We start from the raw sequence: 13,415 nt of genomic DNA on the forward strand, positions 1-13,415 counted from the left end.
CGGTGTCTGTGTTTTTTTCACTTTACTTACGGGTTGATCATGTCAGCTGTCACATAGACGCTGCCATGATCAAGCCTGGGGTTAATGGCGGTGGTCCCCCATCATCATTAACCCCTTGTATTACCTTGCTGCCACTGCTACACGGCGGCAGGAAGAGCCGAGGACACTCCCGGTGCTGCCGCATAATGTATGCGACAGTGCCGGGGCAGCTGCGGCTGATATTCTCGGCTGCCGGAGGGGGAGTGAGGCGGGGGACATTAACCCTGCCCCTCTCCCTCCCCAGCCTGAGAATACCGGGCCGCTGCTGTGTGCTTACCTCGGCTGGATGGTAAATATGCAGCGGAGCCCACGTTCTTTTTTTTTTCTATATTTCCGTTTTCTTTCTATGTGTGTTCTATGTGTCTGTGTCTATGTGTTCTATGTCTGTGATGTCTGTGATGTCTGTGTGTGTGTTTACTCTGCACGGCTTCCTCTTCCTGTAATGACATCACTTCCCTGCAAAACCGCAAGCAAGTGATGTACATTACCGGAGGTAAACCGCGAAATACCGCAGGGAATAACGCAGGAAAACGCAGTGAACCGCACAGAATTTGCTACCTGCGTTATTCCCTGCGGGATTTCACGATTACATTGGAGTCAATGGAGTGAAATCCCGCAGCGATGTGCGGAAAAGAAGTGACATGCACTTGTTTTTGCTGTCAAATTCCGCCCAGTGCGCACAGGATTTTTTTTGCCCATAGGTTTTGCTGGTGATTCACTGCAGAGATGTTATGAACATTTTCTGCAGCGAAACATGCAGCAAATCTGCGGCAAAATCCGGTAAGTGCGCACATAGCCTTAAGGATGAAGTCAGTTTTGTCCCTGAGGACACGGCCATTTTTTGCAGATCTGACCAGTGTCACTTTATGACGTTATAACCCTGGAACGCTTCAGCGGATCCCGGTGGTTCTGAAATTGTTTTTTGTGACATATTGTTGTTCATGATCATGGTAAATTTAGGACAATATTTTTTGCTTATATTTGTGAAAAAAATAAAAATTGGAAATTTGATGAACATTTTGCAATTTTCAAACTTTGAATTTGTCTGCCCTTAAACCAGAGAGTTCTGTGACACAACATAGTTAATAAATTACATTTCCCACATGTCTACTTTACATCAGCGCAATTTCTCAAACAATTTTTTTTTTGTTAGGAAGTTAGAAGGGTTCAAAATTTATCAGCAATTTCCCATTTTTTCAACAAAATGTACAAAACCATTTTTTTTTTTAGTGACCACATCACATTTGAAGTGACTTTAAGATGCCTAGGTGACAGAAAATACCCAAAAGTGACCCCCATTCTAAAAACTGCACCCCCAAAAGTACTCAAAACCACATCCAAGAAGTTTATTAACCCTTCAGGTGCTTCACAGGAACTAAAGCGATGTGGAATGAAAAAAAAGCAAAAAATAAAATTTTTACCTAAAAATGTTGCTCTACCCAAAATTTATTCACTTTTAGAAGAAATAACACAACAAAATGAACCCCAAAACGTATTACCCACTTTCTTATGAGCGCGCCGATACCCCACATGTGGCGAGAAACCTCTGTTTGGACAAATGGGAGGGCTCGGAACAGAAGGAGCAGTATTTGAATTTTGGAAAGCAAATTTGGCTGAAACAGACCATGTCGAATTTACAGGTCCAGTAAGATACCTAATAAGCAGAAACCCCTATCCAGTGACGTCATTTTGGAAACTACACCTCTCAAGGCTTCTATCTAGGGGTATAGTGAGCATTTTTGAACCCACAAATACTTCACAGATTTTGATAACGTTGCATTGTCATATTGAAACTTTTCATTTTTTTTTTTTTTGAAAAATGTTGCTTTAGCATCAATTTTTTCACTTTTTCAAGAGGTAACTCCAAAAATTGGACCATGACATTTGTTACCCACTTTCTTATGAGTGCGGAGATTCCTCACATGTGGTCAGAAACCTTTGTTTGGAAAAATGGGAGGACTTGGAAAGGATGGAGAAATATTTGAATTTTGGAAAGCAAATTTGGCTGGAAAAGATTGTAGGCACCATGTTGCATTTGTAGGGCCCCTAAAAAGGTATGTAAACAGCAGAAACCCCCCACAAGTGACCCCATTTTGGAAACTAGGCCCCTCAAGGAATTTATCAAGATGTTTGGTGAGTAACCTGAACCCCCAGGTGCTGCAAAAAATTTTAGAACGCCGTGAAAATAAAAATAAAAAAAAAATTTTACCACAAAATTGTTACATCAACCAGATACCTTCGTGGGAAAAAAAAGCTAACAGGAAAAAAAATGCACCATAAAATTTATTGTGCAATTTCTCCTGAGTTCGCCGATACATCATATGTTGTGGAAATCAACTGTTTGGGCGCATGGCAGGGCTCGGAAGGAAAAGAGCGCCATTTGACTGCAAAATTGGCAGAAATCATTAGTGAACGCCATGTTGCATTTGGAGACCCCCTGAGGTGCCTAAACAGTGGAGCTCCCCCACAAGTGACCCCATTCTGGAAACTAGACACCTCAAGGATTTTATCTATGATTATAGTGACCATTTTGAACCTACAGGTACTTCATAGAATTTGATAACCTTAGGAAGTCATATTGAAAATTTTAATTTTTTTTCAGAAAAATGTTGCTTTAGCACCAAATTCCTCACTTTTTCAAGAGGAAATACCAAAAACTGGACCACACAGTTTGTTAGCCAATTTCCTATGAACGCAGTGATACCCCATATGTGGCAAAAAACTCTCTATTTGGACAAACAGTAGGGCTCGGAACGGAAGGAGCATGATTTCAATTTTGTAAACGTTTAAATAAATTGCAGGCACCATGTCACATTTGCAGGGCCCCTATACAGCAGAAACCCCCCAACAAGTGACCCCATTTTGGAAACTAGACCCTTCAAACACTTTATTCAGGGCTATAGTCAGAATTTTGAATCTACAGGTACTTCACAAAAATCCATATAATTAATTACCAACAACCTACTACACATGGTAGATAGTATACTGCTGCCCAGTACATAGATAGTACATAGGATTAGTGGATATGTGAAAAAACTACCACTGTGCAGATATGGACTATTAAGGGCTAGTCGCAATATTTACTCGAGGTTGCCTTCGTCAGGGGGCAACCTCGAGTTGCAGAAACGGCCGTCGGGTGGGTCACGGTCCCCCCCTCCTTTCTATTTGGCACCCAGCGTCCCTTCGTGTGGCTCCACAGTGAGTATATATACTGTTTGTTTTGATTATGGTGGGAATCTTCCCAGCTATGTTATATGTACACGCAGGGCTATGGCACGGGATGCTCTAGTGACATCTAGTGGACGCTCCTGATATTTCCATAGTAAAGGTGCCTTATCATTTAGCATGTCTAGCAGCTATATATATGTGGGTTCTGTGACCTTGTTTGGGGCTTTTAAGTCCTGTATCATTCCTGTTTCACCCTTTACATGTGCACTTTTCTAAAATAAACTCTTTATATAAAAATTATCTGGGCGTTTGGTCGTTTGTCCTCCTTTTGTTTTTCAGGTACTTCACAAAAATGTTGCTGTAGCGCCAAATTTATCACTTTTAGGCTATGTGCCCACAATCCGGCGACACAGTCTAGGACGCAGTGCCAGCCCTCCTGCAGAGATGTAGGTGTTGTCCAGGGGAGAATTCAGCTGCCTGTGCATACAATCCGGGTTCGGGCCCCTGCGGACTTTATTCTCCCTTTGAAGAACAATTTAGTCTCCGCAGCATAAATTGACATGATGCTGCTCAGGAAGCCGCCCGCAGGTCAGTTTATGCTGCAGAGAAAAGAAGTGACGAGAGCTGGAGATTTCTAAAAATCCTTCCACTGCTTGTACTGCACAACACAGCGTTCCGGAGGAAGGGGTGGGGGCATTTCTCTAGTGCCGGCCACCTTGGGGGCACTAGGGGCTTATATCTTTCTCATCTGACATGTTTGATCACGTCAGATTAAAAAGAAAATCAGTTTTATCTGCCATTTTTTTTTCCTCTATGTGATCGGCGGTATATGGTGTATACCGACGATCACATTATCGCGGTCCAAAAAACCACCCCGATTCATAATCTGGGGGGGGGGGGGGCGTCTCAGCTCGGGGGCGACTGAGATTTTCAGTCGCTGAGGGCGCTACAGGCTTTTTTTGGCAGACCGTCTCAAAGCGTCAGAATAGAATAAGTACCCTGCAATTCCGACGTTTTGAGACGTTAGGCCGTCGTTATGAGGTTAAGCAGCAGGACTTATTGCTCAGAGTACAATGTCGCATACACCACTGTCCGACAAACCCCTCCTCTGATCGACAGTGAGCTGTCAAACTCTATAGAGAGCCTGGTGTGTGTGGGAGCAGCTCTCTCAGGTCTGCTACATGGCTAACTGTAGAAATTCTGATTGTGTCAGAACAGCTACAGCCAGTAACCAAAGTGATACATCATTGGATTCAGAATCTCTTTGTCTATAGCCCGCTTTACACGCTGCAATGTATCTTACAATGTGTCGGCGGGGTCACGTCGTAAATGACGCACATCCGGCATCGTAAGGTACATTGCAGTGTGTAACAGCTACGTGCGATTGCTATTGAACGGTAAAACGTTCATCGCACGCACGTCATTCATTCCTCATGAATTGAACGTCAGATTGTTCATCGTACCCGGGGTAGCATACATTGCAGTGTGTGACACCCCGGGAACGATGAACAGATCTTACCTGCGTCCTGCGGCTCCCGGCCGGTAATGCGGAAGGAAGCAGGTGGGCGGGATGTTTACGTCCCGCTCAGCTCCGCCCCTCCACTTCTATTGGCCGGCTGCCGCGTGACGTCGCTGTGACGCCGAACGTCCCTCCCACTCCAGGAAGTGGATGTTCGCCGCCCACATCGAGGTCGTATGGACGGGTAAGTACGTGTGACGGGTGTTAATCGTTTGTGCGGCACATTCAACAAATTGAACGTGCTGCACATACGATGGGGGCGGTTACGATCGCATACGATATTGTATGCTGGATCGTAAGGTATAAAGCAGGCTTATATGATGCGGCTATCAGATGAGGTAGCAAAAACCTGCTGACAGATTCCCTTTGAAAAGCCACAGATTTTGCTGCTGTAAATGACGTTTTACCAGAGTGAGAAAAAAAGAATAAAAGAAGGGAATTTTGTTACTTACCGTAAATTCCTTTTCTTCTAGCTCCTATTGGGAGACCCAGACGATTGGGTGTATAGTACTGCCTCCGGAGGCCACACAAAGCATTACACTAAAAAGTGTAAGGCCCCTCCCCTTCTGGCTATACACCCCCAGTGGGATCACTGGCTCACCAGTTTTAGTGCAAAAGCAAGAAGGAGGAAAGCCAATAACTGGTTTAAACAAATTCACTCCGAAGTAACATCGGAGAACTGAAAACCATTCAACATGAACAACATGTGTACCCGAAAAACAACCAAAAATCCCGAAGGACAACAGGGCGGGTGCTGGGTCTCCCAATAGGAGCTAGAAGAAAAGGAATTTACGGTAAGTAACAAAATTCCCTTCTTCTTCGGCGCTCCATTGGGAGACCCAGACGATTGGGACGTCCAAAAGCTGTCCCTGGGTGGGTAAAGAAATACCTCATGTTAGAGCTGTAAAACAGCCCTTCCCTACAAGGAGGCAACCGCCGCCTGCAGGACTCTTCTACCTAAGCTGGCATCCGCCTAAGCGTAGGTATGCACCTGACAATGCTTGGTGAAAGTGTGCAGACTCGACCAGGTAGCTGCCTGGCACACCTGCTGAGCCGTAGCCTGGTGCCGTAATGCCGAGGGCGCACCCACGGCTCTGGTAAAATGGGCTTTCAGCCGTGATGGAACCGGAAGCCCAGCAGAACAGTAGGCTTCAAGAATTGGTTCCTTGATCCATCGAGCCAGGGTGCATTTGGAAGCCTGCGACTCTTTACGCTGATTAGCGACAAGCACAGAGAGCGCATCCGAGCGGCGCAGAGGCGCCGTGTGGGAAATGTAGATTGAGTGCTCTCACCAGATCCAACAAATGCAAATCCATTTCATATCGATGAAATGGATGAGGCAAAAAGAAGGTAAGGAGATATCCTGATTGAGATGAAAGGGGGATACCACCGTAGGGAGAACTCCGGAATCGGGCGCAGCACTGCCTTGCCTTGGTGAAACACCAGGAAGGAAGCTTTTGGATGACAGCGCTGCTAGCTCGGACACTCTCCTAAGAGACGTGACCGCTACCAGAAAGGCCTCTTTCTGGGAAAGTCGAGAGAGTGAAACATCTCTCAGAGGCTCGAAGGGCGGCTTCTAGAGAGCAATTAGTACCCTGTTCAGATCCCATGGGTCCAACGGCCGTTTGTACAGAGGGACAATGTGACAAACCTCCTGCAGGAACGTGTGTACCTGAGGAAGTGGTGCTAGGCGCTTCTGAAGAATACAGATAGCGCTGAGACTTGTCCTTTGAGGGAGCCGAGTGACAACCTTTTTCCAAACCAGATTGCAGGAAGGAAGGAAAAGTGGGAATGCAAATGGGCAGGGAGACACTCCCTGAGCAGAGCATTAAGAGAAGAATATCCTCCACATCCTGTGGTAGATCTTGGCAGACGTCGGTTTTCTAGACTGTCTCATGGTGGCAATGACGTCCTGAGATAATCCTGAAGACGCTAGGATTCAGGACTCAAAGGCCATACCGTCAGGTTCAGGGCCGTAGAATTCAAATGGAAAAAACGGCCCTTGGGACAGTAAGTCTGGCCGGGCTGGTAGTGCCCACGGTTGGCAGACCGTGAGATGCCACAGATCCGGGGACTACGACCTCCTCGGCCAGTCTGTGGCGATGAGGATGGCGCGGCGGCAAACGGACCTGATGTTGCGTAGCCCTCTGGGCAGCAGTGTCAGAGGGGGAAACACATAGGTAGCTGGAACTGCGACCAAACCTGAACTAAGGCGTCTGCCGCCAGAGCTCTTTGATCGTGATACCGCGCCATGAAAATCGGAACCTTGTTGTTGTGCCGAGACGCTATTAGGTCGACGTTCAGCATCCCCCAGCGTTGACAGATTTCCTGAAAACCGTCCGGGTGAAGATACCCTTCCCCTGCGTCCATACCCTGGCAACAGAGGAAGTCTGCTTCCCAGTTTTCTGCGCCCGGGATGTGAACTGCGGATATGGTGGATGCTCTGTCTTCCACCCCCATCAGACTCCGCCGGACTTCCTGGGAGGCTTGCCGACTGCGTGTTCCGCCTTGGTGGTAGATGTATGCCACCGCTGTGGAGTTGTCCGACTGAATTCGGATGTGTGTGCTTTCCAGCCACGGCTGGAAGGCTTGCAGGGCAAGATACACTGCCCAGATTTCCAGCACATTGATTTGAAGGATGGACTCCTCTGAAGAGAGTCCTTGACCGTCTGAGAAGGGGGACGTTCCTTCTAGGGACGTCGACTTCCCATCCCATTGGCAAAGAATGCCACATTGGAGTGGACGCAGATGAAACTGCGCGAAAGCGACTGCCTCTGCATGAGTCGTGTTAAGGGGTGTGACTGGCCATGAAGGAGAGACTGCACCCCCGTCTGTAGTGAACGTGTCCAGCGGAAGCTTCACTATCGCTGAGGGAGCGTGACACTCCATGCCCAGATATGTCAGCGATTGGGTCGGTCAGATTTAACCTTGAGAAGATGATGATCCACCCGAAACTCTGGAGAGTCTCCAGCGCTACGCTCAGGCTGTGTTGGCATGCCTCTTGAGAGGGTGCCTTGACCAGTCGACCGTCCAAGGAAGGATCACCGAGTGACCCTGAGAGTGCAGGACTGTTCCCACTGCTGCCCTGAACTTGGTGAAAACCCGTAGGGCTGTCGCCAGACCGAAGGGCAGGGTTACGCACTGAAGATGCTCGTCTTCAATAACGAAACGTAGCAAACGTTGGTGCTCTGGAGCAATCGGCACGTGGAGATAAGCATCCTGTGTCTATTGATGCTAGGAAATCTCCTTGAGACCTTGAGGCAATGACGGAGCGGAGGGACGCCATCCGGAACCGCCTGGCCTTCACGTGCTTGTTGAGCAGTTTTAGGTCCCCCACAATCAGATTGGAGGAAAAACCGTGTCTTGTTCCTGAAGAGGAACAGGAATTACCACTCCTTCTGCCTGCAGAAGAGCATCGGCTCGGTGGGTAGGTGGGGAAGTTCTGAAGAATCGAGCCGGAGGCAGAGAACAGAACTCTATCCTGTACACGTGAGACACAATGTCTCTCACCCACCGGTCTGTGACCTGTGGCAGCTAAATGTCGCCAAGGCGAGAGAGTCTGCCACCAACCGCGGATGCGGAGAGAGAGAGCTTAAAGTCATGAGGAGACCGCCTTGGAAGCGGTTCCTCTGGCTGCCTTCCTTGGGCGTGATTGAGCCCGCCTGGAATCTGAGCCCCTCTGAGCCTTTTGAGCCCTTTTGGACTAGGACAATTTGGACCTGCCCGAGCCTGGGAAGGACCGAAACCTCGACTGTCTCTCTCGGACAGCATTTAGGGTAAGTCGCAATGCAGACATTGCGAGGATAAGGACGCTACCTGCGGCACAGATGTACCTGTGCTCAAGACCAGCTGCGCAAGACCAGCTGACATAGCTTAGAGTGCCCATACGGCTGCGAATGCCGGAGCAACCGACACGCCGATAGCTTCATAGACAGATTTCAACCAGAGGTCCATCTGTCTGTCAATGGCATCTTTAAGTGAAGTACCATCTCCACTGCAACTATGGATCTAGCCGCAAGCCTGGAGATTGGGGGATCCACCTTTGGACCCTGGGTCCAGCGCCTGACCACGTCAGGGGGAAAGGAATAACATGTATCCTTAATACATTTGGAGAAACGCTTATCTGGTAAGCGTGGTGATTCTGCACTGCTTCTCTGAAGTCAGCGTGGCCAGAAAAGTACTCAATGTACGCTTGAGATACTGAAATGGGATTTCTCCTGCTGGGAAGCTGACTCCTCCACTGAAGGAGCTGGGGGAGAGATATCCAACATGCCATTGCTGGACGCCATAAGATCAGTCACCATGGCGTCACCATCCGGTGTTGCTGTGACCCTGACTAGTGATGAGGCCGAGTGCCGCTCCCAGCGAGCTCGCTTAGGCTGTCTGGGACTGTCGTCCGTGTCAGAGCCTTCACCCTGGAATGCCTGGGACCCCCCCGGAGCACTGATTTTGTTCCAAATGAGGGTGGCCAGGGAGCAATGATCAAGATTGCCCATGGCCTGTCTGGACTGCAAGTCACTATCCCATGACAATCTATCAGCCGAAACTGCAACACCGTCCCTGTCCATGGACAGGGTTCACAGGTGGTTCCTTTGGCCACCTCTAGTAGAGACCCCGGCTGCCAAGTGCTACAGGGGAGCATTGCACACAACGGGGGTCAGTGGAACCTGCCGGTGGAACAGTATCACATGCAGTAAAAGCAGCATAGAAGCCTGTGTTGCTTTTTTGCTGCTGTAGTCTAGCCATCTAGGAGCATATAGCCGAGAATAGCGACCGCACAGTGCAATGTATAGCATACAAGCATAAAGTACAAATGAGCACTTCAGCACATGCAATATGAGCAGCTTAGAAAGCCTGTGCCTTAGCACCTTTGCTTTTTTGCTGCTGTAGTCTAGCCATCTAGGAGCATATAGCCAAGAATAGCGACCGTACAGTGCAATGTATAGCATACAAGCATAAAGTACAAATAAGCACTTCAGCACATGCAAAATGAGCAGCTTAGAAAGCCTGTGCCTTGGCACCCTTGCTTTTTTGCTGCTGTAGACTAGCCATCTAGGAGAATATCGCCAAGAATAGCGACCGTACAGTGCAATGTATAGCATACAAGCATAAGTACAAATGAACACTTCAGCACATGCAATACAAGCAGCATAGAAAGCCTGTGCTTTAGCACCCTTGCTTTTTTGCTGCTGTTGTCTCGCCATCTAAGAGGGCATATAGCCAAAAATAGCGACCTACAGTGCAGTGTAAGCATAAAATACAAATGGACACAACGGTATTTAGTGGGGTCAGCACTTCAGGTGCTGCTTACCGCCCGCCTATAGGCGGGTGTGTGGTCGCCAGAGTCCTGTGACTGGTTGCCCAGAGCTTGTCTCCGTTCTCCAGTTCGGACTGCAGGAATGGCTGCCGGCGTCCTTCTCCAGCTCGTGTGACGAGGGGCGGGCCGTGGGCGTGCCCCAGGCAAGAGCGGGAAACCGGCGTCCCACTGTGTCCAGTGAAGGGGGCTGGAGAATGCAAAGCAGACTCCAGCCCTCGGCGCTGACTTTCTGTACAGCGTCCTGCCTCTCCCCTGACTGGCAGGGCTGGGGGCGGGAACGAAACGAAAACTAGGCCGCAAAGCCGGGGACTCGAGTAATAAGCGCGGCCGTCCTATGTGCACGGCCAGCGCGGAGTCCCCGGCGCACCACAAGTCCCAGCCACGCCACAGTGTAAAAACACCTAGCAGCGGCGCGGCGCGGCAGTTCCCAATACATAAATTCACACAGCAAAGCTGCCGTGAATAATAGCACGAGCGCTCCGCGCTGTTGTCCCCGGCGCACTAGCACTCCCAGCAATGCTGGTGTGTGTGTGCGCGATGTGTACGGGGACACAGAGTACCTTAATGTAGCAGGGCCCTGTCCCTGACGATACTCAGCTCCATATCCAGCAGGTTCTCTGGGTCTGTGGATGGAGCCCGGTCTCAGTGCCTGGAGACCTGTAAGATCCCACTTCACCCAGAGCCCTGAGGGGGGGTGGGGAAGGAAAACAGCATGTGGGCTCCAGCCTCCGTACCCGCAATGGGTACCTCAACCTTAACAAACACCCGACAAAAGTGGGGTGAGAAGGGAGCATGCTGGGGGCCCCATATGGGCCCACTTTTCTTCCATCCGACATAGTCAGCAGCTGCTGCTGACTAAAAACAGTGGAGCTATGCGTGGATGTCTGACCTCCTTCGCACAAAGCAGAAAAACTGGTGAGCCAGTGATCCCACTGGGGGTGTATAGCCAGAAGGGGAGGGGCCTTACACTTTTTAGTGTAATGCTTTGTGTGGCCTCCGGAGGCAGTACTATACACCCAATCGTCTGGGTCTCCCAATGGAGCGCCGAAGAAAAGTTGCATTTAACGCATTGAGGTGTTTTCACGCTGACATTTATGCACCCAACCATGCAATGATGCCAACCATGGCTAAACTGCAAAGCAGTAATGAAAAGTCAGATTTTAATTTCTGGTGTGGCTTTTATGGCAGATACATGTTACACCCATAAATCATCTTTACCTGAGCATAATAGCATCACAGAGATCCCATTGTATCAGGATTTGGGGACGAAATGCAGACGGAAAAGTGTGTCCATATTACACCTATGTCAACCTGGCCTTACGCCTAATGCAGGGAAAGGTGGACGACATCTGTGAAACATAGTCTATCTACAGTATGGACCATGATGCATGGACAGATAGCCGGTGACATGACTTGCAGCTAGCCAATGCTTGCCGTCCATAAGTGGATCGCAACACAGATATCTAAATTCGGCCTTAACCTGACTGCACACTTAAACATAGCTTTGACCAGGGCTGGGTAAATCCAAGGTAGCCAATGCAGAAATTTGCTGCATTCAGGTGACTTTTTAGGGCTGATTTCCATAGAAGTCTATGTGACATTTTATTAACTACTGAAGATACTAAAGTGACTCTTGGCTTGGTGCAATGGGCTCCTAAAGCCTACAGTCATCAGTCCACCCACCATGAAATGCTCAGAGTAATACACATTAGTATTATCACAATGGTACCTTTATTTGTTGGTAAAGAGATGGCAATTTCAGCATTATTTGTTAAAGGTAGTGTCATCTTCTGTCCAATTAACGAGTCATTTAAAAATGTCCCATTGTTACTCAGATCCTCTATGTATGCCACAGGGGACGGAGAAGGTCCAGTTTCCTAAAGTCACAAGGAAATAAACATATATTAAAATAAAATTGTTAGTTTGCAGACTCTGATCTGACTGTAGAATATAATTCTGCATATTTATAAAAGAATTGGATATAACTGCGATTTTACAATCTTCGGCCACTGACCCTAACATATGAGAATTCGATAATATACACGTTTGTCGCGATCTTATTTTTTTTTCTGCTGACCACTAACACTTTATGGCTTTAGAGACTAAGCTAATTATGCCCATTGCCATACATATGTTAAATCTTTTAAAAAAAAAAAACAACAAAAAACAGAAAAAAAAAAAAAAAACACAACAAAAAAATAAACAGACTTTTTTGGTGCGCTACAAACCCTATCCATTAGAAAATTACTGTGTGCACATGCCCTAAAGTATCACTTTAAACTACAGTGGAACCTTGGATTACGAGCATACTTGGTTTCGGGAGTCTGCTCTTGAGTCATGTTACTCTTATATCAAAGCAAATTTTCCCATAGGAAATAATTGAAACGCAGACAATTCGTTCCACAACCCAAAAATATTTGCTGCATTTATACAAACTTATTACAGTAACCCAAAATAATGTCCTGTATTCATATAAAATTATTACAGTGCACTGATACAAAATACTGTACAGTACAAAACCTAAAAACATTAAACTGCACATTAGCTTACAATAGAATTGTTGGTGTGAGAGGTACAGTATAAGCAATGAGCTGCACTGGTTAGCAGAAAGAAAATACAATACTGTATCCACAAATGCAAACTGATAGACATGCTATATAGTATATACTGTACTGTACAATGGTATACAGTATACAGTACATATGTACAGAAAGTTACCTCCACAGCAGGTCAGAGCGTGGTGAAAGGACAGAACCAGAAGTGTGTACGGTGAGTATTTGCTCTTATTGCAAAGCATTGCTCTTAAACCAAGTTACAAATTTGTAAAAAGCTTTGCTTGTCTTGTAAAACGCTCTCAAACCAAGTTACTCCTAATCCAAGGTCCCACTGTACATCTGTAGGGATGGATGAGTATCTTAGATGGTAGCCATCAGATATTTAGGATACTTACCCTAAAAATCCGAAAGTGATGTTTACTGTAAGTTTTAAATCTCTCGGTCTGGTTTATCACTGGCCTATCAAACGTATAGTCACACTTCCTATTCCTTCCGAACATATATTCATCAATCACACAGTCTGTAGAAGAAAAAACAACACAGTAAGAAAAGTGTGGAGGGTGCGAAGAGTCATTCTTTTCAGAGCAAAGAAATGTTTAACAAAATTACAGAACTTTGGGACTTAGGAAACAAAATATGTCCCCAAGATTTGTATAGCATTCCTCCATCATAGAGAGCTGAATAATACAACGCTTGGCTATTTCCCATAGGCTTTGAATAAAGGGCGATGTTGGGCACGAACACACAGAGGCCTAAGTTGAGCCATGTTCTCAGGAACACTGGGTGTCCCTAGAGTCAGACTCCATTGATTAGTAAG

At 47.2% G+C, this 13,415-nt stretch overlaps 1 protein-coding gene across 1 annotated transcript in view; it reads right to left on the bottom strand.

Moving 5' to 3' along the window:
• CHEK2 (checkpoint kinase 2) overlaps nt 1-13,415 on the bottom strand; it is a 130,570-nt gene that overhangs the window by 102,680 nt on the left and 14,475 nt on the right. Inside the window, exons 3-4 of the mRNA XM_075320136.1 lie at nt 12,994-13,118; nt 11,773-11,920 (exon numbers count right to left, since the gene is read on the bottom strand). Of these exons, the coding sequence (XP_075176251.1) occupies nt 11,773-11,920; nt 12,994-13,118 (273 nt within the window). The remainder of the gene's footprint in view (nt 1-11,772; nt 11,921-12,993; nt 13,119-13,415) is intronic.

The sequence above is a fragment of the Anomaloglossus baeobatrachus genome, chromosome 1 (assembly GCF_048569485.1).
Source record: "Anomaloglossus baeobatrachus isolate aAnoBae1 chromosome 1, aAnoBae1.hap1, whole genome shotgun sequence".
Lineage (NCBI taxonomy): Eukaryota > Metazoa > Chordata > Amphibia > Anura > Aromobatidae > Anomaloglossus > Anomaloglossus baeobatrachus.